Below are 27,582 nucleotides of genomic sequence, written 5' to 3'. Positions count from 1 at the left end.
TAAAATTACTGGCATAGTCTTTATTTTAAAGAGATCTCTGCAAGACAGTTAAAGACATTAACCTCAGAAGAAAAGTAACTACACAGTAGATACAGAAAAAACTTTTCTAATATCTATTATTTTATATGCTTATGCAAATATAAAAATCTAAAAAACTATGACACCTTCCCAGGTGAGGTCCCACATGTTTAATTTCATTTTCAATTATCTGAGATTTATTAGTAAAATACTATCAGTTATAAACTATGTTTATGTATGATATAATTGGAAATCCTTAACGCCTAAAATTATTTTAATCTATTATTTCAGGCTTTAGGCATACATTTTCAATCAAACTGTGATTGCGACTTTACAATAGTATCTTCCAGGTCTGAACACCTTCAATGTTTCTCCTATGTTGCCATGTAAAAAAAAACCCCAACCAACCAACCAACCAACCAACCAAAAAGAAAAACCCAAAAAAGCAGACAAGAGGGGAACTCCATAGGACCTCAGCAAATCATTTAGCATATGCAAAGATCAATTAAGCACTTAGTCATACACTAGTCTCCAGTGCCAGATCACAAATATTATTCAAATACATGACCAGTAGTCAAAATTAACATTTGTTTCTTTCTATGCAGTTCCTACTGCAACAATATGGCATCTGAATAAAGCAGCAGCTTCCTGGTTTAAGTGTTTCTGCTGTACTTACTCATTTCAGTAATACCCATGACTCAAATGAAAGCAAGTATTTTTCATTCAAAGAGTTCTCATGTTTCCGAGGAATATGTTTTTTCCTGAACTCAGGTTCTTGAGAAAAAGGGTAGCTTCTTCCCAGCTCTGTCTACAAAGAAGACTATGTCCCGGCCAAACTGTAAGAAAGGTTTTCTACAGCTCTTTGTGTACACACATGAATACATAAAGGACAATAGAAGACCAGGGAACTGCAACGTGTAGCTAGGTAGTTTTTCAACAAGTTTATAAACCTTTCTGAAGAAGAGATAAAATAATCCAAACTCTTGGTTACATATGTCTAACACTCTTCAGACTATTGATATCAAAGTGTACGTACAATAAAAAATATCTAAATTTCATAAAATCTGTATAAATATATCTCCTTGACACACTCCTCACAGTGATTTCTATATGTAAATTAAATGTTTGTTTTAAATATGCAGTTGTCAGAACTTTGGGTTTACCTTCATCTTCATATTTCTATTAGAAACCTTCCTTTGCAAAAGAAAGTCTAGATAAGAATACTTATACAGAGCACCCTAGATTCATATCAATAAAAGTATTAAAATTCTGATGTACGCATTTGAAAATCATTTTGTATTTTTTAACTGCACAATCCTCATTCCAGTCGTCCTTGCTTAGCATCACCTATTGCTCCCCATACATCAAAGACAAATTCATCTGGAAATGCAAAGTCTCCAAGAGTTTCATCCAATGCCACTGCAAATTCATCTGGATTTTTCTTGTCTCTCCCAGCTTCCACCATTGTTGCAGCTAAAAAGCAACAAAACAAAATAATGTAATTATCATGAAAGTGACAGCTAACGTATATGGTCAAGATAGTTTTTGAAGGTCTGCTTTCCAAACCAGGTAAGGTCAGTTTAGGGACATGTAAAGCTTACCTACTGAATTTAGGATTCAATAGGAATTATGTACTTAAATCCCCACACAGCAGTTACATTCTGCTCTGATAAACAGGAGAACTCCCTTGGAGTGCTTGTTATATATGCTTCTGTTTGTTTGGCAGAGGTTTAATTTTTGATTCAATGAACCTTCATTTTAAATTATTAAATTAATTATTAATTTAATAATGTAATTGCATTATTAGTTTAATTATTAAATTAACTATAAATTGCTAAATTATATTCTGAATTCCTTACTGAAGGCACAGGAAGCATGGGTCTAAAAACAAGGTTAAGCACAACTCTTCTGCAGTAACAGGACCCCTGCCAGTTCACCACCAACTTCACTGAGTTTGCTATGAGCTTACTGATCTAAACCAGAAGATCAAAATGCAAACCTGAATGCTTTTTTCCTCTAAACAAAAAGAAAAGATCTCAGCAAGTCAGAGTTTAAAGAGGCCAAGCTGTTCACAGAAAACCATAAGGCATAGGGTTTGAACATGGAAAACGACATCCAGCCTCCATCACAGGTACATGCAACCACGCTAGTGTGGGTTTGCTAGCAACAACCTGGTTTAGGAGTTCAAATGTTGAGTATGACCTGCATTTGAAAAGGAATAATGATAAATAGGCCTAGAGAAAGCACTCAAATACCCTATTTTAGGAAGATTTCAAATACTAGGGTCAACTACTGTGTTGTATAAAACACAGAGAAAATTAAAATCTGATTTGTTAGGTATTGGACACAGTAGGTTTGCAACTGCCTGAAAGAAGTTGTCCTCTCAAGAAACTGCCATATGACCTCAAACAGATTTGCTTAATTTTTCAGCTTAATTATATTTAATTTTAATTAACTTTAGTGCATTTTTTTAACACCAAACACACCTCCAGGCAGTAAACAGACAGAGGAATTTATTGTGAGCCACATTATTCTTCTGCTTGGATCTACATTTTTTTCCATACCACCCGAACTACACAAGTAACTAATTTCAGTGCATGGGTTTGCTTTGGTTACTATTAACTCCAGCTCTGAAAAGCAAATCTTTAATTTACAGCACCCTCAAGGCTGGGAAAGGTTGCGTTTATGCCACTAGGAAGTGATGAAGAAGACAAAAGTTATTTCTGGAAGTGTCAGCCACGTGGTTCAAACTGTGCAAGAGCAAGGGAAAGGCCTTGCTGTGCACAACAAACTGGAGCCACCAAAGACTAGGAACGTCTTGGTACTCAGGAGAGTTGAAGCAGAGAGCTCTGATACAAAAGAGGTAGACTATGCTATCTTATACATCCATGCTGTCCAGCGTTTTCTTATTTAACACCCAAGTATCAGAATTTATCAAGTTTTAGACTTTAGTTTGGAAACAGCTACACTGGGGTTGCTGCTCAGTCCTTAGCTGCCGTGCATATCCCTCACCTTCAGCCACTGCACAGTTTTGCAGATTCTAACAAATTCCAAGTCTATTCCAAACACTGGATGTTGGCAACCCATGGATTATTGGAGCAAATGAAAACTGTGAGGGCTCAAACCTGTCTCGGCCATGGCACCTGCACCTCCCTGAAGGATGAGAAGTGTCAGCACAGGAGTTGCTCCCAGTTAAGCCAGGCCAGCAGAACTACTGGCACCAGGCTATCATGGTTTGAGGGATGCACAAGATTCTGTAAAACAGACTCAGCACAAACAGCACTGCTGAATGCAGTTTATTTTCTGCATTGTATCTCTGCTCCACAGCCTCTGTTCATAATCACAAGAAATGGTACTGTACAATAGATGAAGCCCTCAAAGTCTCCTTCATTTCGCTATCACTTTACACACCTGCCTTAAACTGCAAGATGTCTTCCATCTTTTATTACACTTTTGATATATTTTCTTGATGATCATATCAAATTCAAGCATCACACTGAAGGACTTGATTGCTTTTAGCCTTTTCTCAGAGGGATAGCTGAGTGGGAAACATGTGCCCGAGAAAGGGAAGGAAGCTCCGAAGCCACGGAAGACCAGCTTCGCTGGGACAGTGCTGCCCACGACATGGCAAAATCTCTCTGATAAAAAGGAAAATAAAATTCCCCTGCTTTGAAGTTTTATTAAATGTATTTAATATTACTTTGTTGACCTGAAACTTGGCTCAAGTTTATTGACAGTTATGAACTCTGGCAAACAGTGTTTGCTGTTACGCAAACTTGTAACAAGCTGTGAGCAAACTTGAGCCATATTCCACACTGCAGACGTCAGCAACAGTACTTCTGAAGAAATTTGACGTTTTGGTTTTAACTGTGTTCAGACATGAGGCTCTGAACAGGATCGCAGTGTGCCAAACTACACAAAGCAGTCCAAGGAAAAATGATGTAAATTTTGACAAACAAACTGCTGCGATCGAGAGAGACAGTTCAAGTGTAACCCAGCTTCCCGGGCACCACTGGGGGGTTCTCCAGAACTCTCAAGACCGGCTTCCCTGCCAGAAGAACCCTACCCCTGATGCTTTTGTGTCCCCTGGGAAGTTCCTGGGACACTGACTCAGAGGAGTCTGGATGGGAAATAGGCATTAAACAGGGGACCTTTCTTTGTTCCTGACAAGCAGAAGACAAATATTTGCCTGATCAACACCACTCTATATCCCCTCACACTGTGGCATAAGAAGGTGCTTACAGAGGAGCAACCCTGGAGGTAACAAGGTAAAGGGTGTAATTTAAGCCACCGATTTCTGGATATGAGCCAGGATATGAAGTTATTCTGTATGGACACTGGGAAGGGGCTGGAGGGAGAAGAGTTGTGCAAGGTGAGACAAGAGCAAACATGTCTAGACATAGTTAAGATATTTTTTAAAATTTGCTATCAGAGCAAGGATCTACGCAAGTGTTCCAGCAGAAAGAGTGGGAATACCAGGAATTTAGCCAGTTTTAAGACAAATTGGTCAAGATACATGGAAGAGCCATATGACACAGCAGGGATAAAAAACAAAACAACACATCACTATAGCACAGTCCAGCCGCCCTAGTTGAAACCTCAGAATTACACAGCAATGAACTCTGTCATTAACAGAAAATGTTACTACACATGCCATTTTCTTTAAAGATTGGGCCTCCCAAATTTTGAAACAGAACCCTAAAAATAATTATAGATTTACCAAATTTGAAAACAAAATCCACTAAACTTAGATAATCAAGACAATTTGCAAGCCAGTCAAGCAGTCAGCACATCACCACCGTGCTCAAGCAGCAGCCTCAGATAAAAGTGTTTTCATCCGCATTGAGCAACTGCAGTCAGCGCTGCCAGGGTGCACTTCACGTGTACACTGCATTTGCTAAAGCACATTCCCCTTCCCATTCACCTGGTGTAAGGAAACGGGCTCCCGGGGGAGCTGGCGGGGTGCCCAGGGCCGGGGCAGGGCTTTCGGCAGCTGCCTGCTGCCCCCTGGCGCCGGCCGGGCTGTACTGCCGCACCGCCGCGCCCCGCGCCACCCGGCGCTCACGCCGATGCGGTGCCCCCGCGGCACAGGGCCCGGCAGAGCGCAGCCCTGCTCCCCGGGTCTCACCCCTACAGACACCCCGCAGGCCTCCTCTGTCGCCCCCCGCACGTATCCTCGTCCCCCAGGCAGCCTGCGCCCGCAGCGCTGGGATGGCATCCCCTGGGCAGCACAGCTGGGCGAAACACACGCGGTGACAAAAGGACACCTGCCACGCGTAATTCCCGAGGCAAATCAAAACCTACAGATCGCCAAGGCATCCAGCAGATACCTGCCAGCTTAAAGCAAACTTTTCTCCGAGGGCGACAGCTCCGTGCCAAATCACCTCCACTCCCCCTCCCTTTCCCCCACTGCTTCTTGTAACTGCTGCACAGTGAGTGATCACAGGAATTTTATTCCAATAAAATACTTCTCCACATTCCAGATAGCCCTGTTTTCAGATTATCATTTTTTTTTAATCTCACTTCAGGCAATGCTCATACCTGAGGGATTTTTACATAAAATGTGAAAAGTTCAGCAAATTTAAGAGTGATGAAAGGAATTAGAATTCTTCTCAACTTTAACAGAGAAGCTCGATATCAGGCTTCCCAGAACACTAACAAAGACGTATGCTGGCTTCTTAAACACAGTCCCTTTAAAATAACGTCAAAAGATCTTTCACAAAACTCTTATTTTCCCTTCTGACAGACACAAGCCGCACAAGCCATGAAAGCTACAATCTGCCTGCCATTACCTACCTTACATAGTGGTTTTGCTACCTATACCCTATCCTGTAATTTCTAAAAAAAACTTTTTCAGAAGACTTAACAGAAGCTTCAGTATTTACTTAGCTGTAATGCTATCAGAAGCTTTGCCTTCATCAAAAGGTAACAAATATTATTATTCTGGCCTGATAATTTAAGACAGCTAAAATTCACTTTCAGCTTCCTTACGACATGACAGAAAATGAAGTGTGTTGTTGCAGTTTCCAGCATTTAACATTACTTGGTTACAGTTTCATGTTGAACATCGTCAGATCTGGCACTCAACGAACCATTAGAAATTATTATTATTATTAAGAAACCTTACTCAGTACTAGCTCTTCTTGAAGTGGAGAAGTTTTCTTGTTTAACCAGACTTGCCACCTTTCCCTTTTTCACAGAGGTCCCATTATTGTTACAGAGTAAATAAACGGTACAGTCATAAACAATATACGCCAGCATGTATACAATAAAATCCTTGGGGAAAGGAAGACTGGTAACAAAAGGAGCAGAAAACAACAGATTCAAGGAGAGTATCACTTTAGTCTAAGCATTTCAAGATAAAAACATCTATCCAATATCGCTGGGTTGGATTTGTGAGCCAAGAGAAGAGGCTTGGGTGACAAAAAGTTTAAACCTGTTAGGACATTTTGACTAGGCAGTGAGTTTGAAAAATAAAGTGTGGAGAAGTAGATTTGAAATTCTTCTAAAAAGAGATGGAGAATATGCAAAAAGATATCATGTCTGACATTATCATAGGGAACAACAAAAAGGAAATAATGAAGTGTAAAAATAGAACAAAATAGGACAAAATATCAGCAGATGAAGAGCTAGCCAAAAGATGCTGAAAGACAAAATTTGGACAGGAAGACCTTTTAGCCATCATTTATCCATTGGTAGCATTCTGGGGTTGGATCCCATAGATCCAAGCTTCCCCCACCCAGAATCTTTGGGAACAAATACAGTAAATAACAATTTAAGCCTCACTGATTTAAAAAAATAAATGTCACCAGTATTTTTCATTACTACTGCTTCCTGACTCCCTCCTATTAATCAGCTGTGCAAGTTCCTTTACCAGAAGGCACTGACAGGATTTAAAATAACTTGAATTATCTCTCAATTGTGCATTTACCTTTTAAAGAAGGCTGAAGTCAAGCCTTGGCCTAATTTCTAATGTACCCATAAAATGGCTGAGGAATACATTTCCAGAGCCAAGTGTCCCTTCTGCAGATTAAGTGCAGCTTTCAGTAAAATAAAGAGGTGAAAAGGTAAAAGTGCATTCAAAAGGCAGGTACGTAAATCTCAAGAGCATTTAGATCTCTGAAAATAACTAACTGTGCCAAAGAAAAAAAGGTACATGTACACATTTTCATTAAATTATTTCCAAGCATTTTGCTCCAACTTAGGGATTTGTGTGCAGATTTAGTCAGCCATTCTTGAAACTGTCAAGATACTTAACTATGCAAAAATTAAGGGCTTTATCTCATCTTTAATTCTGTCTGTAATTTTATATTCTTTCCTTTCTTTCTAACTTTTGGCTTAAAACTGGGGCACTGTTTTAGAATTCAATCACACCATGCAAGTGTCACTTGAATGGAGATGAAAGAGCAGTATTAACTGACATCCAAAGCTTCTGACAAACAGAACTGCACGGGAGTGAGCAATGATTGAGATCTTAATCACTTGTCGGTTGTCACATTGTGATGACTTGCATTTTCAACTAATCTGGCTTGAGTAATGAGTGAAATTTCTAGCTGAGTGGTGATTGGCATTCTCTGAATGAATCCTTTCCTCATATTTCATTTTCATGGGTGACTGATCACATCCAGTATATGAAAAACTGACATGTGTTAATTGAACAGATTTGTGACAGGTGATTAGCTCTCCTTTCCTAAAGAGTCCTAGAGCTGTTTAATTGTTTAAAAAGGATAAAACTTTTTTTTTTTTCTTTTGTCATCACCATTGGCCCTTGACTTCAAGATCTGAACTTTAGGAAATGGTTTCAAAGGTGTAAACTAAAGCTACATGAACCCTGTAGTATCCTGTTCCTGACAGTTTCTCTTTCTCTGCCTTTTTAGGAGGAAGAGAATGAAGAGGTGAAGAGCAAAACAACAACCCAGTTGGGAAGAAAAGAGTATCTGAAGACAAAGAACACTTCCTTTTTTGAGAGTTCTTTTAAGACATTCTTTGACACTTTCCAAACTACATACTGAAGAAAGATGAAGGACATTAGATCAAGAAATTAATGGGAAAACCACCAGGTGCTTGGCTATCAGCTCAGCCATACGTGCTGAAAGCAGAACTCCTCAGTCTACTGCACAAGAGCCATCCCGTTACAGTACGGAGAGCCCACAGGGAACACCACTTCCCACAGGAACTTGCTTCCCTGTCCCAGAGCAGAGCATAGCACACCTCAAAATCCCAAGAAACCATGCTCTAGCCTAGGACCGCAGGGTTGCGGGCTATGGACACCAAAACCAGAGCACCTACAGCCACCTAATTCCTGTAAGGCCAGGTGCCTGAGGACCTCGGAGGTAACCTGCAAGGACAGGAGCCCACAGGGGCCCGGCTTGAGCTGGGACTGCAACAGCTGCAGGACAAAAGCAGCTCCCAGAGAGGTGGCTGGCACAAGGCTAGGAGCTTTGGAGCTTGAGCCAGAGACAGACAGCAGCAGGGGCTGCAGGAGAGCAACAGAACATGGGATCTTCCCTAACCTAAAGAGAGGGTCAGCACCACACAGGGCTCCCAGGAGCATATTACAGGGCAGGGGCATCATATATTGGAGTTGTTGGGAAGGGAATTTTTGAGAATTTTTAGTTTTCTGGGAACTGGGAAGTTTAGGTATTAGCTACAAAACAGAATTCACAAGTTCCGTTCTCTCTTCTATGCCAGGAAGCCCACCTCTACCTTAGGCTGGGGGACAAATAATACTTTACCTACAATTTTTCCTGTGAGAAAACTAGTAGAAGCTGCCAGTCAGACGCTTGCTGGTAGGAGCAGCCAACAAAGGACTTCTGGGTATTCGGATAATCTCCTGTTGTTCTCATTCCTTTGTGCTAACTGCTGCCTGTCCAACCCTCCTCCTCTACCCTTAGCTTCATGCCAGACCTATTTTCTCTTCTGCTTTGCCTCTTCCACTTCTCTCTCATAAAAGCTTTCTTTTCAAGATTGCTTTCTATTTAGCTTATCCTTTCCTAATTCTTGGCTGATTTTTTTTTAGCTACTACCATAACAATAAATACCTTCCTTTTTGTTTCGGTATTAGCAGATCCACAAGACTGTATGAGGACTAGGCCAGTCACAGCCAGCTACACAGCGGCACTTCTTGCTCAGCTACACTGCAGCTTCTTCCCACACAAACAGAAGCTCCTATTTAGTTGTCAGATTAACAGAGAAGTTTGGTGCAGTTTTAAGGAACTTTTGTAACTAGGATTGAATGGTTTCTTTCATTATTTATTTATAATTCAATTATAAATTGATTATTGTGATAGCTAGTAAATATCCTGGGAAATTTCCCATGCTCTTCAGAACCCAGGTCTTAGAGGATTCATTAAATTTGTGCAATTACCTTGTCAGATTCCTTTGCTAAATAGTTGCCCTTTCACTGATGAAGGTCTCACATTCAAACTTTAGTGATCAACTTGGATGTGTCTAAGCCAAGAGGCAAAAGAGCAAAAAACCAAATAGACGTGCTTATCCTTAATGACTCTTAAATGTGGTACACACAAGCTCCACTAGAAAACATATGCCAGAAAGAATACAGTGATGACAGTTAATGGCAAACTACTAAATAATTCATGCAATATTGTACAGATAACATGCAGGAAGAATAGAGGATTAATTAATTACATCAAAAGAATCTCTTAGCACAAGCCTTATATCAGACACACACATTTGCAGAAATACAGGCAAGTTTTTGAGACTGCATGTTGGACAAATTTTGCTTTACTTACATCCAGAGACTAAAGTACTTACATTTTAGACTACAGAAAATGAGAAATTATTTAATCTTGTAGTAATGTATGTGTTAAAAACTCACCTAATTCAATATCTCTTATCCCCATGTACGTTTCAAGAAGCTCATCCACTTTTTTAATTGCTTTTTCTTCAACTTCAGTTGGCTTTGTTGAAAAAGGGAGAAAAAAAGCAGAATTACAACTATATCCACACACATTTCAAAATAACGAGCAATTTGCCACTGATTGTCCTTACTCCTTTCTGGACCACCTGGACTTACAAACCTACAAGTAAAACACATTATGCCACACTGTCTCCCTTATCACAAACCTGAGCCTATCTCCTAACATCAAGCTACACAGCTCACATCCAAACTGAACAGGTGCTTTACATCTCCTGATGGCAGATCTCCATCAAATCCTCATCAGCTTTAGAGGAAACCAGTATAAATAACATTACTTTTTCCAAACCTTAATCCGGGTTTTAGACACATTCATGTCAATGTATGTTATTAGCCTCTCCTCACAACAACCCTTACACCAGTCAGTGCACTTTGCAGGGTGAGAAACAAACCCAGCTCTTCAACTATCCTCCCCTTCTTTTTTCTCCTTCCCTCTTTTCAACACTTCATGGTCTAATCTACCTTAAAGTCATCCATGTAACCCATGACATCTAAACATAGGCTCTCTCCTTCCAGATTCCTCAGCCCCATCCTATCCCTGCTAGCCTTCAACTTTAACGTAAGCATTTCTCCATACAGAAGGCAGTCATCGTCATAAGTCCTGCAAACTTTGTAACATCCACATTTTTCCTTCCTACTTTACATTATCAGCTTTGGGGAAGAATAAATCAGCTGCTAGATGATTAAACTATTGACGGGCCCTAAAATAACCATACCATTTCCTCCACAGTAGCAGGGCCTTTGGTTCTCAGCCGAAGTGTTTCTCTCCCTCTGGAGATTTTAGCCTCTGGCAGACTTCCAGCTTTGGACCTTGGTTCCAGCTTTTCTGAAAACAAAACAAGCAACAACAAGAACTACATGGGTAATGGTTTTTAACTAAAAAAGGGTAGATTTGGATTAGGTATTAGGAAGAAATTCTTTACTGTGAGAATGGTGAGGCACTAACTAGCACAGTTGCCCAGAGAAGCTGTGGCTGCCCCATCCCTGGCAGTGCTCAAGGCCAGGCTGGATGGGGCTTGGAACAACCTAGTGTGGTGGAAGGTGTCCCTGCCCAGGGCAGGGGGCTTGGAACTACATGATCTTTAAGGTCCCTTCCAACCAAACTATTCTATAAAAAATCTTACAAAAAGAAAAAAGTACCAAACAAAAGTAAGTATATAGTAGGTTAGAATACGACATATCTGCTGTAGTTATTACATTACTTTCACTTTTTATTCTAATCAAGATCTGAACATATGTAAAATTTTAATTATAAATTAACTGTATTCTAAGCATAGTTTCACTGACAATTTCTTGTCTTCAGACTTTGATAATCTGCTTGACTGCACCGAAGCTAGGACTTCCATTGACCGATACATCTATGCAGGCCTACTGCACTCAACTTCATATATGCACATTGTATAATCTTAGTTCCCTATTCCACAGAAAAGTAAAAGTATTTATTACTAATATTAGATAATGGATGAAGTCACCAGTAAAATGCTGATTTACCCCCATCTTTAGAGGCAGGCTGTGTAGCAGCTTTAGCATTGCAACATTTCCATCTTTCACTGATGCAATGGTACAAACACTACAGCTGAACAACTCATGATGAGCCACACTGCGCTAACAATTTGATTGCTAGCAGTCACATAGGTGAAATGTCCACAAGAAGATCTTCAGGAGTTTATCTGCAGGTAAGATCCCCTCTCAGTCTTCTCTTCTGCAGGCTAAACAGGCCCAGCTCTCTCAGCCTTTCCTCAGAAGGGAGATGCTGCAGTCCTCTAGTCATCTTCATAGCCCTCCACTGGACCCTCTTCAGTAGTTCCCTGTTTCTCTCAAACTGGGGAGCCCAGAACTGGGCACAGAAGAAGGGCAGACCAGAAGGGGAGGACAGCCTCCCTCGACCTGCTGGCCACGCTCCTCCTGATGCACCCCAGGGTCCCACTGGCTGCCTTGGCCACCAGGACACACTGCTGGCCCATGGGCAACTTGCTGTCCACCAGCACTCCCAGGGCCTTCTCCGCAGAGCTGCCCCCCAGCAGGTCAGCCCCAGCATGTACTGGTGCGTAGGGCTGTTCCTCCCTGGTGCAGGACCTTACACTTGCCTTTGTTGAACCTCATGAGGTTCCTCTCCGCCCAGCTCTCCAGCCTGTCCAGGTCTTGCTGAAGGGCAGCACAGCCTCTGGTGTATCAGCCACTCCTCCCAGTTTGGTATTGTCAGCAATCCTGCTGAGGGTACTCTCTGTGCCTTCATCCAGGTCATTGATGGAAAAGCTGAGCAGGACCGGAGCCAGCACTGACCCCTGGGAACACCGCTCGCTGCAGGCCTGTGGCGAGACTGCGCCATTGATCACAGCCCTCTGAGCTCTGCCATCCAGCCAGTTCTCAATCCACATCACTGCCCGCTCATCTAACCCACGCTGTCTGAGCTTGCCCATGAGGATGTTGTGTGAGACAGTGTCAAAAGCCTCTCTAAAATCAAGGTAGACAACATCCACTGCTCTCCCCTCATCTACCCAGGCAGCTGTTCCATCACAGATGGCTATCAGTTGGTCAGGCATGATTTCCTCTTGATGAATCCATGTTGACTACTCCTGATAACCTTCTTTTCCTCCACATGCTTAGAGATGTCCTCCAGGATGAGCTGTTCCATCACCTTTCCAGGGATGGAGGTGAGGCAGAGTGGCCTCTAGTTTCCTGGGTGGAGAATGGCTTAGCAATAACATCTACCAGCTCCCTCAGCACTCGGGCGTGCATCCCATCAGGGCCCATGGATTTGTGGATGTCAGGTTTGCTTAAGTGATCTCTAATGTGATCCTCCTTGACCAGGGGAAAGCTGTCCTTTCTCCAGACTTCCTCTCTTGCCTCTGGGGTCTGGGAAACCTGAGGGGTGGCCTTGGCAGTGAAGACTGAAGTACAGAATGCATACAGTAACTCCACCTTCTCCGTGTCCTTCATCACCAGGGCAGCCACCTCATTCAGGAGCAGGCCCACACTTTCCCTAGTCATCTTTTTTCCTGCTGATGTACTTGAAGCCCTTTTTGTTGTCCTTGACATCCCCCACCAATTTAAATCCAAACAGACTTTAGCCTTCCCCATCGCCTCCCTGCATGTTCTGACCACATTCCTATATTCCTCCTATATTCCTGTCCCTTTTCCCACAACCTGTAAACATCCTTCTTCTGAGTTTTGCCAGAAGCTTCTTGCTCATCCATGCAGCTCTCCTGCCCCATTTGCTTGACTGCTTACTCATAGGGATGCACCTGTCTTGAGCTTGGAGGAAGTGATGCTTGAATGTCAGCCAGCTCTCTTGGAGCCTGCTACCTTCTAGAGCCCAAATCCATGGGATTCCTCCAAGTAGGTCCCTGAAGAGGCCAAAGTTAGCTCTCCTGAAGTCCAGGGTTGCAATCCTATTTACTGCTTATTTCTGCTAGACTTGTTTCAAAAATTCATTCCTGACAAAACATACAACTTTTTCTGGTTCTGTCACCATTAGCACCTTGAATCTCCTGATTTGGCCTAACCTTTATTTGCAATACTTCAGACCAAATCTCCCTGGCCATCACATAAACTATTTTTCATATTCGCATAATTTAAATGTAGAGTTTGTGTTATGCTGCCTTTACTTTGTTTCTATTTTTTCACCAGTTCACAGAGGGCCAGCTTGTGACTTGTAAGGACCAATCTTAGTAAGACAAGTCTTCAATTCTGTGCTACAAGCCTTGCCTAGAGTAGCTGAAGCAGCCTGTATGCACATGGCAGAAAGAGATCCAACCAGCAAATTATCCTTATTTCACATTCAGCTGAGAGGAAATAAAATAAAAGTTAGTAATTGCACACAGTCTTGTCTCTTATTTCTATACCCTTACAAATTTGTGTTGAAACCAACAGGAATTCAGCACCTACTTGTCCAGCAGGATCTAGATCTTGTTTGTCATTTCCTCTGGGGCTACTCTCAGCATGCTGCAGCTTAAACACTACCTTGATTAAAACAGTGTTTGAAGCCCAACTGTACCGAAGGCTAGAGGTGGGACCTTCTAACCTATTAGGCACTGCAACTTGTGAATTAATTTATGTAGGTTAAAAAATAATGTGCATCTTCCAAAAATCTGTCCAAAAAGCTCTGATTGCCTCTTAATTCAGTGTCAGATAAAAGGTATTGCTGTGGAATTAGCAGGTTCCGTTCTCCACATCACAGGCAGACTAAAAGGTATCTTAAATCACCTGACTAAAGTAATTACTATTAAACAATGGCTGAAGTCAATCAAATGCTGATTTACCCTGGTCTTTACAAACAATGTAATGCATTTTGCACTGAATACAAATTACAGACCCATATTAAACAGGTATTGCAGTATTACCAATAGCAATACTATACATATGTAATACTACTTTAGTGTAATGTATAACATACACATTTACTTAACTGGAGTATCAACTTATATCCAAATGCCTTCGAGATTAACTCATAATCTTCATTCTTCACAGAAGCACCAAAAGCAAAAAGAAATCTTCACATTTCTCTCATTTTCAATTTCTGCTGCTATTCTGACACCAAGTGTCAAGATTGGTGTATGACAGCAGTTGTAAACTACTAACAGGTAAAAAAAGATTTGAAAAATAAAAATTTCAAACTTCTGCTGCTGTGATGAAGATGGTGATTTTGAACTTGCTGTCAGTGCGGGTATGCACAAGGAAGGACTCATATACACTTAAAATTTAGCAGTATTTTGAAGTTTTTATTACAGAAAAATGCTACATAGTTAGGAAGGCAGGGATATAAAGAAATCAAGAATAAAACTCAGTCTCTGTTTTGACTCTCTGAACTAAACCTACTTTTTTGTTGTTGTTTACCACATTGATAAAATTAATATGCATAAGGATTAGCAGTAGGTATGCATTCCTCTTATATAAGTATCACTTTGTCAGAGCATGCAAGCGGTAGGTAGAGACAGAGCTTTGCCATACTGCTTTCTTCCATTTCTGAGTACCTGCTGTATGATTAGAAATCCACAAAAAAAGTTGAGGAGAGGGAAAGCAGGCAGGCATGCAGCAAAAGAGGTGCTCTAGGGAATCCCAGACAGTGTTTTCTGCAGCATCCTTCTGCATTAGAGAGTGCAGTCCCCAGTAAAGGGTACAGAAATAGAAAAATCTCACACACAGGTGAACAGGGATTACGTATCAATACAGAAAGAGGAGAGGTTCGAGGATCAGCATGTTAGTGAAGTGATCCATGCTTTAAAACTATCTATGAAACAATTCCTCTGCTTCTTTTGCATCATCATGTAGCGGCAAAAGAATTGAGCAACAGACTTAGGCTGAGCCAAGATGACTGCTAGAGAAAGCAAGATGGAAGAAAATCCATTAAATTTCCCCACTTCAAAGAAAAAAACAAAGGTACTTTCTTGCAGCAGTTCTATTACCTTGGGTGGACACCTGGCTGCAACCTGAAAAAAAAACCTTACAATGCAAGGCTGAATTTCAATATCTACTGAACAAGGTGGACAGTCAGGTCACTCACCAAATGCTTTCATGGGCTCTATCAACTGCAGCTTAAACATCTGACCTTTCTCCAGATCTTTTAGCATTTTGGCAACTTCATAATGCCGACAATCTGACACATTTTTTCCATTTATAGTTTCTATGTGATCTCCCACGCAGATAGTTTTCATTTGGTCCATAAGGCTACCTTCTTTGATTCGCTGTTGATTAAAAGAAAAGAGAGAGAGGGAGACAGAATTAGAAACACTTCTTTAAAAGGTGAAGAGGTGACACCACAGAGTTTCAAGAATGACAGTTAACAACATTAATGCTACTGAGCTTATTATACCAGCATCATGCTTTGTCTGCAAGATTTTCGTAAAACATACTTTGGAAACCATTATTTTTCAAATAAAGTGTTTTAATAAGCATTTAATATAAAATCAACCGAAGAAAAAAAAGAATGCAATCACACTTTAGAAATTAAGGCTTCTGAATAGGCTAATGTTTCTGTGCCTTAAAACTGAACCTAAACATGTCAGTAATGTTACTGTTTAATTGAGTTTTGGGGGTTTATTTTGATAGCTAGACAAGCATAGGAACAGAATTTTTCTCAAGTATGGTCTAGGGGCATTAAAAAAAAAAGTGTGTGATACACTAAAAAAATAACTAATATAAAGGGCTAGTCTTATATAAGACCTATTTATGGTGATAAAACTTCTACCATTTTCCTCATCAAGCTATATAGCTGCATATTAAAGTATTTCCTCTGAAATAACAATAAAGAATAAGAAATTCCTCTAAATGTCATCTCATGGAATACAAATGCAAACGGTCTAAAGGTCATAAAATGTAACAGAAATTAGTATTTATAGTTTCTGCGAAGTGGAATGTAAAAAGCAAGGAAAAAAAAAATCTTTAAAAGACCTCTATGTTTTAGCAAGTCAATTAAAGGACACAACATTTCAGTGATTCTGTTTATTGTTGTTATATGCTGCCATATTTGTTTATCATGCACCTAAGTCATGCAAGCCATTATACTATGGCTATTTAATAGAAAAACTATGACATAGTAGAGTATCTTGTATTTTGTAGAGATACTAGTTTAATTCTAATAGTTTCCTACTTTTTAATAAAGATTGATGTTCAGACTAACTTTGAGTGAGATACCAGTGAGGCAAGGGAGATAAACATATTTCCACCTACTACCATGACACCTAGCCTAGCTGTATAACTATCTCAGAAACCTGCTTCTAGTTTCTGTGCGCATGTCTGAGCCCACATATGTGCCTCCATCTGAGAGAGTCAGTGGGAAGTGTGATAGTGCTCAGTGTCCTATAACATACTGCAATAATTTTTAGCTTCAGGCTGAGTTTAACTCTTTCTAGCACCTTTTTCTTTAACCTAGACTAAAACCAAAAAGAAACCTCATGGTGAATGAAGGGGGGGGGGGGGGGGGGGGGGAGGGGCGGGGAGGGTATCATAAACACACCAGAAACCAGGTCCCAAATGCACTTCTGTTACCAGGGACCAGGATTCAAAAGCATGCTTACCAGACTTCAATTAACATTTAGTCTATGTGTTGAATTAATTTTCTCCTTCACTGGGATCCTAACACCAAAACTGTTTAAGCAATATTCACTGGCTATGTTACTTGTGTCACACCAAACTTCTTTTTTTCATATGACTCAGTTTTTATCATCATTCCAAATTAACTGACCAGAGACAGTCAAACTACCTTGTCACAGTGATCAAGATGCAATTGATGTGCCTGTATTTCAAGTGCTCTACAGTCCCTTTAGAACCTAGGATCTTGTATTTCCTATGCAATGCCTAAAATTAATTGCATCACCCATTTTATAATGTCTCCTTATGCACCAGTCAGTCATGCTTCAAGTTCTACTGTTATTCTTTGAATGGTGAATTTAATTCCATAATGTATCTTCTCAGCTGGCTATGTACCCAGAAAACAAATTCGTTACAGCAGAATGACACAAAGTTTTGTTCTTAGTAAGGCAAAACAACATTAGCTTTCATAGAAAAAGAACCCGCAGTTCGGAACATCAGGTTTAAAAACTGGCCAGGCTGTATATCAAACTTAGAAACTGCCCTGTAATTCAAAATACAATAAAATTACAACAGCCCATAACAGCCCATACAATAAAATTACAACAAAATTTTCAACAACCCACAGATAGGTAAATTTAACATTAAATTATAATTAATAATAGAACATAGTAACAATTTCTCAAGGAAAGGAAATATAAAACCAAAACGGAATCTATCAAACTTTAAAGTCTCCACGTATCTTCCTAGACAACCAAGTATAAAAAAGATACAGCTTTTACTTTTGCATATGTATTTTCTATGCTGTTTTCAAAACTCCATCAGCTAAGTATGCAAGAGCTACAAAGCAAGGTCCTAGAAACTCCTTTAAATTGATGCATCCCCCTGAAGACCGCACCATTTTCAGAATAATGCTGATTATTAGACTAGTACAAGGACAATGATGTATTCGTTCAGACAAGTTTTATACAATTACATTTCGTGATTTTGGAAATTACAGCTTGTCTTGCTAATGTGGTGAGGGTTTTCCAACCTGCCCCAATTATGCAGTAGTCTACGTGATGGCTGTTCTCTCTCTCTGTATTACCAACCAAGCACAGAGAGAGTAACGCTCTGTACAGTGCTGCACACGTGAACTTTAATCACTGAAGCACTGCTTTCAATGCCTTCTTTTAAAATGCCACATAAGCAGCAGTGTGACAATGTCACAGGCTGCATGGATGCTGCCACTAGAAAGAAATTCAGAGTTCTGTGTCTATAAACACAAAACCAAGGCTATGACTTTACCAAAATGCTTACTGAAACCTCTGCCTCATCTCGACTTTCTCAAGTGCGATCTCAATCACGTTTTTCCACAACAAAGACAAGCAAAGCTGTTTCTAAACCACATCTTATTTTATATCCATGGTAGCTAAGGAATGAATAAAGAATACAGCCTCTCTATACAAGAAGCTCTGTTTGCAATAGCAATGAGGATAGCTACTGGGAAAGCAGTAATTGAACATAATTGCCAATGCCTCACTAATAATGGATAATTGGAGTAGATTAGAGCAAAGCATCTAAAAAAAGGCAGAAAATGTGTTTAAGGTTCCTAATACGTAGTCTAGCAAGAAGGACAGCATCATTTCCTCAGCCTCTACTTGTCTCAAAACACAGTATTCTGGAGGTCAAATAGAAGATGAGGAGGAAAGCAGTTATGATTAATATATTGTACATGTTACTGCCCATAGTTGCTACTCAAGTTAATTGCGGTTAATTGTGTTAATCCATATCCCTAGCACCTCTTAATTCACCCTATCTATCTTCTACAGCAACAATATTGGAAAGCTGAAAAATCACTGCACTTGCACCTATTCTTATACAGCACAAAGGTTTCTGCCCTGTGAACAGTCATGAAGACTGAAAGAACATGATCTCATCATCACATGAGTGACTCAAGTTCTATAAGCACCTAATCAATGACATCAGAAATTCACTTGAAAAAATGCAGGGGGCAGATATAAGCAGTATCTAACACCTACCACCTCAGGGTAGGTCAGAAAATACAATGTTCACATTGTAAAGCTGATAGGCATTACAGAAGCAATGAATCTATGAACTACTTTTGAATGACATGCAGTACAGAAATAGCTGAACTAATTTTGAATGAGGTATCTAAAGAAAAGCAACTGTATTTTTTACTTACCATATATATAAGATAATAAAATATTGTATAGTTCTAAAGGATCATTAAACCAATAATTAACCTGTTATAGTAACAGAAGCTTCTACAGAACAAAGTATTTCACTGGTAATTAAATTTACCTTTATAAATGCACAGCCAGTTCCATTGTCTGTAATGGTCAGCCCAAGCACGTCATCAGTTTTAATAACTTCTACTTCTTTTCGTTGTCCTTTTACATGGGCAAATATGAAATCTTCGAGGCCAATTTGTGCACCTAAGAGTTTGTCCATATCAGCTTTGTGAGTGTTCAAAGTGCAAAACATGATCTGTGCAGGAGGAAAGCAAACTCATTAAGTTTAACAGTGTATTAGGTTTGGTGAACTTCATAGGACGATAAAAGGAGAGCATAGTTCTGGCCTCTCTGACAGATCCATAGGTGAAATGATGATAACTCTCCTTCTCCAGCTGCCCCGGGAGAGGTGACAGTCTCTATCCACGCACATAACATGAAGCATCAACAGCTCAAACTCTGCAGATAAGAGCTGACAGAGAGCAAGGGAGAGAGACACATCTGTGTGAGCAGCCTCTCACGGCCTGCCTCAGCACACCAACTCTGACACAGGCATCCTGAGCTAGAACAGCTTGTTCCAGAGGTTAAAGCAAGCAAACTGAAGAGGCACCACCGCCTTTTGTTTCATCGTGCACCCACCTCAAATTCCACAGGATTCAAACATCACTAGAGACTGCTTCAAAACATAACTGCTTGAAAGCGGTTTTGGGCCCGGGGCGGGGGAAGAGTTTATCAAAACAGAAGCATCATGAGACAGCATGAAATGTTTTACATTGCTCCACGTGTTCCCCCACTAGCTCAGAGCACACTGCCTCCGATGGGTTTGCTTAGTTTCCCAGCCCCCCTCCAGCACGAGCAGGGGTCATCTCTGTTCCAGCTTAGTAGAAGCAAGGCTTAAGAGAAAGGCCAAATTAATTCAGCCTTTCTGAGGGATTTCCCTTCAGCACTGGGTATTAGGCACTCCTTTTTCTCCCTACATTTTTGCTAGTGGTGCTCTAACAGGGAGGTTTATCGTCCCGGCCATAGGCAGGACCAGCTGCACTGCCCGGGGACAGAGACGATGCTTTTGCCCACCATGGTGCTGCACAGGTGAATGTGGTTGGTCCAGGCAGGCTTTGGCCTTTCTGTTCTTTGAGTATAGGCTATATTGAACAGCCTAGCCAAAAGAGAAAAAAAATAAACCCAACACTCCCCCTCACACCTGGAGTAACCACACCAGCCCGACTCCTGGCCAAGCTGCCGCTGGAGGGGAGCGAGGGCTGAGGCAGGCCCCGCACCGCCTCCCGGGCAGCAGCCAAGACAGACAAAGTCAAAGCTCCATGAGAAACTTGGAGAATCCCTAAAATCTACTTCACTGAGGCAAAGAGCACCCCTAAAGACCATCTTTCATTTGCAGCTGGAAGCAGGGAAGGAGGAGGCTTGCCACCCCATGTTGCCCTCCAGCACAGGTGGCAAAGCACCATGCCGGGGCTCTGCTGCCAGCAGCACGCCCGGGGCTCTGACAGGGCAAGGACAGAAGCAGATACTTTTCTACCCCCTGACTACACCTGCTGGGTATTATTTTCCTTCAGAGCACACCTCAGATGCCCTCACAGCCCACTGCCCACACCAGCTCCCAACTGGGTAGGGGAAAAAGCAGTGCCAACAAGTACCCCAGGAGCCAGCCCAGCCTCCAAGAGAAGCAGCAGCAGGATCCTGCTGTGCCCTTCAGCCTTGCCGTGGTGGCAGCCCCCGGGAGGCAGCGGGCCGGCCAGCTGCCCCACAGCCCAGGCACAGACCCCTGCCCGCGGCCCGCCGAACCCTCCGGTGCTTCACCACGGCTGGAGGGTCTCCTGCCTTCGCCACACTTCCCAGAGCGACAGGGTTTTCTGCAGCAGAACCTTTCAAACACCTTTTCTTTCCTTCTGGCATCACTGGATGACAGCAGAAAAACTGAAACGAAAGGAACCAACCTCCTCATATCTATTCCAGGTCAAATGAGGGGTGAATACTTTTCCTAACGTATTTCACAGAGGGCATTTAAGTTTCTGAAGCTATCTAGAACTTAAGATTCTTTAACTATGGGAGTTTTGGTTTTAAAAAACCTGAAAGTTTAGTAGCAGGATGGCATTTCTTGATGAGGGAGTCTTGTTTAGTTGGTTTTTTTTAAAAAAAACCAAACAAACAGAAAACTAAACAGCCCTACTGCAAAGGCCAATTGCTTATCTCCTATAATCCATCAAACACCCACTGCAATCTAACACCCACTTCAACAATGAGAGTCGTAACAGCACACCCTTAACAGACATCAGTTTTATTCTCTCAGGTAATGCAAAGGTTTTCAGTTAACCAATACTCAAGCTGTAACATCACCTAGAGAAATTCAGCTGGTTTTAAGTAGAAAATTAGATTTTATTACACGAATGATCAACATCTCTAATCATCAACATTTTTTTAACCAAGATGGTTTAATCCAAACAGACTACATACAGTTCACGCACACATTTTCACTCTCTCAGGCTAGTAACTTAGCCAGTTTACAACTGCAGCTCAGTTCTTGTTCCCACAATGAACGACAAGCACTATGTCTTTACATTTTAGACATTAGCATCCTTCATCTGACCTTGTCAAACAGACAATCATCTAGTGACTACTGTCACACCTTTGAATAGATAAAATTGGCAACAGAACAGAAATGTGATATTTAGAAACTCGATCTAGAGCTTCCCTTTTTAGACCTTCGTCTGGATGGCATTCCTACTACAGCCTATAAGTCTGTAGAATTTTCTGTGAGTCAGTTCTGTGCTAACCACAAGGCTGAGAGCATCAGCCAGTCAAAAATAAAACTTAAATCATTCTTTATCCTCTTTAGTGAACAACTGCTTTTTCTCAGAACAGTTATATGCAGACTAATGTACTAAAGATGTATCTACTCAGGATAATATACCATTACACCATCTATCAGGTACAGTACAGCTCTATTGTACATGACTGAAACCTAAGAATTCAAAAATTATATTTTTTTTGTAGATTTTATGTAAATTTAATATAGGTACCTCACAACGACTTATATACTTGAAAAACAGCTACTCTAGTCCACCTTCCACTCACTCAGAGTTCGGTATATCTTTGATAGAAATTTTCTTACTCAGAAATCAAGCAAGAAAAAAATTAAATGTGCAATTTTCATTGTTGTCTTTTCTCTCTCTTCTTACCCTCAACCTTCATATGCATTTGATCTTTAACTCAGCATACCATTGTTGCGACACTTCATGCCAACTTTAGCAAGATATTATAAATCATAACTGTTACATCAGTCACGAAGTATCTAGGATACCTCCCTTCACTGAGAGATTTATCTTGTGCGGCACACATAACAAGGAAATTCCATTCAGCTGGCAGGGACTGGGGGCTTATGCATAACCTTATAAAATAGATGTTTTCAGATAAGATTACTAAGAGATTATTCCCTGCCTCAGTATTTTCAAGAGAGACTACATTAGCTAATAAAAACAGAGTTACACGGGGTGTTCTATAAAGAAAACTGTATGAGCTAAGATAAAAAGGGTTACACTATGTGTTATATAAAGTATACTGCAATACTACATTGCATAACCTATATACTAATTACATTCTCAACTTCCATATTAAGCCTACACCTTGAGAAGAACTCAAAAATAAAGTTGACTGATAGATGACATATTCAGAAGCTATTAAAAGTGCTTTTAAAATCAGTAGATCTCAGATAACTTTACAGAGGAGATCATAATCATTTTCTCTCTCTAAGAGGTAGGGAAACGAGAGTTCTACTTCTGAGCAAGACATAACACCCACTGACGTATTTCCCTATATATGTACTGATCATTACACCAGGAAATCATCAACACATTTTCTAGGTACCTCCCTTTATTCTCCCCTGGGGAAAATGTCGTAGCCTTGACTAGCTGCAGCAACAGGAAGAGTAATCATGTCCTCCAAGTTCTAGTAGAGCTTTTGATACTCTATCAGGTATGCAAGTTTGCCTCCCCAAATACATTCAAAGTACTATAAAATAAGCATTCAGTTTTGGGTTTTGTTTTGTTTTTTAACCCAGAGCACACAAGAACTACAGTGTAAGTTCTTCCATACAGTTTAAAAGTATTTGGTCATTAACACAGCAAACATCACACCTAGGGGAACAGCAAGCAAACAACTGTTGCCATAGGGTTGGAAGGAGGTGGTTTGTTGGGAGTGTTGACTTTTTTCATTTGAAGTCTTCAATCTGTAGGCAAGATTGTGAACAATTTGTGTCAGCAGATAAGCATATAATCTTAAGACTTCGAACAATTTGGTGAAGGTGATAAGGATTTCACAAGCTGACCCTTTTCTCTAACCTCCTAAAATATGCTTCCGATTTTTTCTTGTTATAAGGTCACTTTTACTCAGAAGCCTAAGTTTCAGCAGTGGCTTATTTTTCAGTATTCTTTCATAAAAGTCCAAACTGAACAGGCTTACATCAAATATGTCTACGAAAGCCTAATGTGGCACAGCCTCACAGTATACTTAACTGTTTAGCAGAGGCAAGGCCCACGGAACAACAGCCCAGGCAAGCTCAGCAGCTGAATTCTTATTTACTGAAGAGATGGAGGGAGCTGCATTTTACCTGGCCTTGGTGCTATCAGTAAGGTCTCCCTTTTCCTGTATTCCCCTTAATGAAGTTAAATTCCTTTTGCTGTGAAAGAAACCCCAACCTCCATGGGCTTTTTGCAGACACACCCTCTGAGCACGCAACTTACCTCACCAGCCCCACCATACTTCACCTTCTAAATCAAATAAAATAATCAAAAGTGCAAATTATGAGTACACAAACCAAAAGTCCATATAGCTTCTGTTGTTTACTGTTCCATTCTCATCTGATCAAGAAATAGCCCTGCTACAGTCGGACTTTAATATCCACATTCCCAGTGCCCGATTAGCTACTTTGAATACTTTAAAGCCCTACCATGTGCTCTCACAGGAGCACACCACCACCAAATGCTTTAACAGACTCACATTGTCCTTTGGTCAGTGCTCATTTATTCATCATATAGGCTGTACATAGCACTTTCACCCTTATGAGGAACCTAACATTCCCTGCTACATCTCCCAACAGTCACAGAGGAATCGCAAACGTAAATGGCCAAGACCATACAGAAACACTTTTTCCAACTTCATCCTCTATAGAAAAAAATGGGGCAGATATTTGTATTATTTATCCAACTAGAAACATACACATAACTGTGGATGGGTTGTTGTTAAGTATTGCATATATTTACATGGGGTTTTAGTTCTGTTGAAACCCTGTTGAAAAAATCAAGTTAAAAGTCAAGAACAATGCAATCTACCTCAAAAAGCAAGTACTTGTACTAATAATATAGGCAACCCATTGCTAGAAGCCATCTTCACTCCTCTTCCCTGTGGAAAGAACATCCTAGAACAGGAAAACAAGAAATGCTGGTCATGGTAAAAGTCAGAGAGGTAGGCAGAAATGCAGGCTGGAAGTCAGGTTCAAAAGGGATAACTGAGATACATATTCACTGAGGAAGATGGATGAAGAATAGAAGACCTAGCTACAGAAGGATGAGTACAGGAAAAGCCTCAGAAAGCTGCTGTTACAGCTCACTCCTTTGTAGATGCCCAGCAAACATCATAGGAGTGAAGGAGTGTCCCCTTTGAAGCTATACCTGTCTTGTTGTGTCCCAGTCCTACCCCTACTCATGATCCAGGTCTGTACAGAAGTTTTTGTCAGTGTCTGTCCAACAAATACTGTGTTTTATACAAGCTTCTCTTTATCACTATTAGCAGTAAATCACAGATCCTGGTCAGGATTCTCCAGCAGAAGCTAAACTCAGCTGGTCCTGCAAGATACCATACAAAAAGGAAATGAGGTGCTGGAACCATGAGGAGTCAAAAGGAGAAGTGACAGATCACAAGTACAGCTCATCCTGAACTCCACTAAAACACCCCAGTAGGAACTTACCCAGCAATCCATACCCTTGCCTACGCTGCAGTAAACTCACATATCATACTAAACACATTCACTACTGCAACAGTTATCCAAATGCTCTCTACACTGAGCTCTTCCCCTCACCCCCCCCCATTTTCCACCCCAGTCACTACGGTGCAGAGATCTCTGTGGTGATAGCACCTGTTTCCGAAGGCATTCAGGTATCACGCTGCCTGTAGGCTTCAGCATCGCTGGGTCACGCAGAAACTTTCCTAGACAGATAACAGCCACAAATGGCATCTGAGCACCTCAGTGTCTTTCAGTTTGATGAGGTGCAGGTTCCGGCATTATTCTTTACACCAGACTGTCTGTCCAACACCAGCTTTAATTAACAGAAAATACCATTTAAATTGTCCAGTCTTTCCTTACTTCCAGCAAGCTCACCAGTTCTTAATAAATTCACATTCATGGCACCCCTTGCTATTCTCTGATCCATCCTTTTTTATCTTGTGCATCTAAAATTTTGTTAAGAGTCTCTCGTCTTGGTTCTTCACTTTGCTATACCACTTTTACACCAGGAAATATTTCTGATCACTACTTTCATTTCATACAACTTAGTTTCTTAAAGCAAATGGAATTTCTTGAGCAAAAGATTCTAAGTTCAGTGCCTCCGGCATTTTTACCAATAATGTCCGTTAAACAAAAAAATGGCCTCAAAACTAAATATGAATGGCATAGTAGAGAGAGAAAAGAAGCAGCTCATCTAGTGTAGCACAAGGCTGGCAATAGATGGCCATGAAACATGCAGTGCTTCCTCCAAAACCTTTGGGGGTGTCAGGTTATACAACTAGCAGGAGAAATGGGGGAGCACCATTCATTCAAAATTGCATTTCCCGATGAACGCTGTTCTTTCCCAAGTCAGTAGAGCCAAAAGATCAGTAACAAAAGTTCAACAGTGAAAGGAAGAAAACTAAAATAGAGAATCATCTGGCAATTACGGGAACTTGAGAGTAAAAGATACAACTGGAGACGGAACAGAACAAAAGGGGAACAGCAGCTCAGCACGGAAAGAAAACAGAGAAGCAGAAGGTCAGAAAGTAGCTGGAAAGGTCTAGGACATAGGTGCACTGGCTGGCAACGGCACTGGTACTTAATTACTTAATGCAACAGTGACTGGTTAAACCGTACTCACTGCTCCTGCCACTCTTCTTTTACAATTTACTGTGTGAAACGCTGCTAGGTCAGGCCACAGCAGACTCTCGGAACAAAGTCTGTAGTAGCCTCTGCTGCTTTAAAAGAGCCAGCTACAAATAAGAAAATAAGTCAAGCCGCATGGCTATGGGCAAGCACAGCGACATGGGCAGGCACAGCGACATGTCGGTGCTTCTCGGTGTCAACTTGCCACTCAGAGGTTAAGGTTCACAGAACCAGTAGGAAGAACTCGATATGGCCGCTACCTTTTAACCAGGGGAAAACAATGCATTTACAAACACAAACGAATCATTATCCAAACAAACGTTTCAGACTTGGCTCAGAAGAAAAGATCAAAGAGGCAGCACAGTTTAAAAAAAAAAATATCCTGTTAACAGATTTATATAACCTAACTTAAAAGAGTAGGCCTTTTAAAAGTAATCAGCTAGCAAAGCGGAAAACTTCCGAAACACCACACGTTCAGTTGGAGGTTTTTAAGATGCAGTCAAGATTTAAAGCATTTACATGTGCCATCCCCTTCATTCTGGGTATTTACCCTCACGGACACACTTATTTATTTATTTATGGACCCATTTAATAGGTTATTTATTTATGGAGCCGTTTATTTATGGACCCATTTATTTGTTTATTTATTTAACCGGAACGAATCGCTACAGTCAGTAATCCCTGCACTGGAAATGTACCAGGGGCCGGCCCCAAGTCAGAGCCGCGCTGAGCGGTGGCCGGCACCAGGTCACCGGGCCCTGGGGACATTCCGCGCCAGGGCACCGGCGTCCTCCCGTGCAGCACTTCAACGCGGCCCCGCCGCGCCGCTGCCCGCACGGCGCCCCCCGCACGGCAGGCGGCACCTCTCGCCCCGAAAGGCGGGAACCCCCGCGGCCCGGCCCGGCCCTACCTCGGCGGGGTCGATGCGGAAGGCGGCGCCGATCTTGGCGTAGAGCTCGCGGGCGCTGCCGAAGCCCTCCACGCGGCCCGTGGGGCTGCCGTGCGCCAGCTGCGTGTGGAACTGCAGCCGCGCCGGGGCCGCCGCCGCGGGGACCGGGACCGGGACCGGGGCCGCCGCCTCGCTCTCCACCAGCTTGTGGGTCTCCTTGGGCCTCTCCTTCTTCTTGCTCCTCAGCCCCAGCGGCATCTTCCGCGCCTGCAACGGGCTCCTGCCGCCGCCGCCCGCCCGCGCTGGACTCTGCCCCCGGCGCCGCCCCGGCCCC

The 27,582-nt window shown here is 41.6% G+C and overlaps 1 protein-coding gene across 1 annotated transcript; it reads right to left on the bottom strand.

The window, feature by feature from the left end:
* On the bottom strand, window positions 1–27,582 carry GIPC2 (GIPC PDZ domain containing family member 2). The gene is made up of 6 exons (XM_037404912.1): window positions 27,270–27,582; window positions 19,289–19,474; window positions 15,459–15,639; window positions 10,672–10,781; window positions 9,857–9,938; window positions 1–1,491 (listed from the first exon to the last, which is right to left on the bottom strand). Exons 1-6 carry the CDS (start codon window positions 27,504–27,506, stop codon window positions 1,337–1,339), a joined length of 951 nt encoding a protein of 316 aa, XP_037260809.1. The 5' UTR covers window positions 27,507–27,582; the 3' UTR covers window positions 1–1,336.

Source organism: Falco rusticolus, chromosome 11, assembly GCF_015220075.1.
Source record: "Falco rusticolus isolate bFalRus1 chromosome 11, bFalRus1.pri, whole genome shotgun sequence".
Taxonomy (NCBI): domain Eukaryota; kingdom Metazoa; phylum Chordata; class Aves; order Falconiformes; family Falconidae; genus Falco; species Falco rusticolus.
Note: the sequence above shows the minus strand (reverse complement) of the source record. Positions and strands in the feature narration are given on the sequence as shown.

Coding starts and splice junctions, on each gene's coding strand:
- GIPC2 (XM_037404912.1), bottom strand. CDS start 27,506: ATGCCGCTGGGGCTGAGGAGCAAGAAGAAGGAGAGGCCCAAGGAGACC. Junction 15,640..19,288: donor CTGGCTGTGCATTTATAAAG/GTAAATTTAATT, acceptor TTTAATCAACAG/CGAATCAAAGAAGGTAGCCT. Junction 9,939..10,671: donor CTGCTACTGTGGAGGAAATG/GTATGGTTATTT, acceptor TTTTCAACAAAG/CCAACTGAAGTTGAAGAAAA.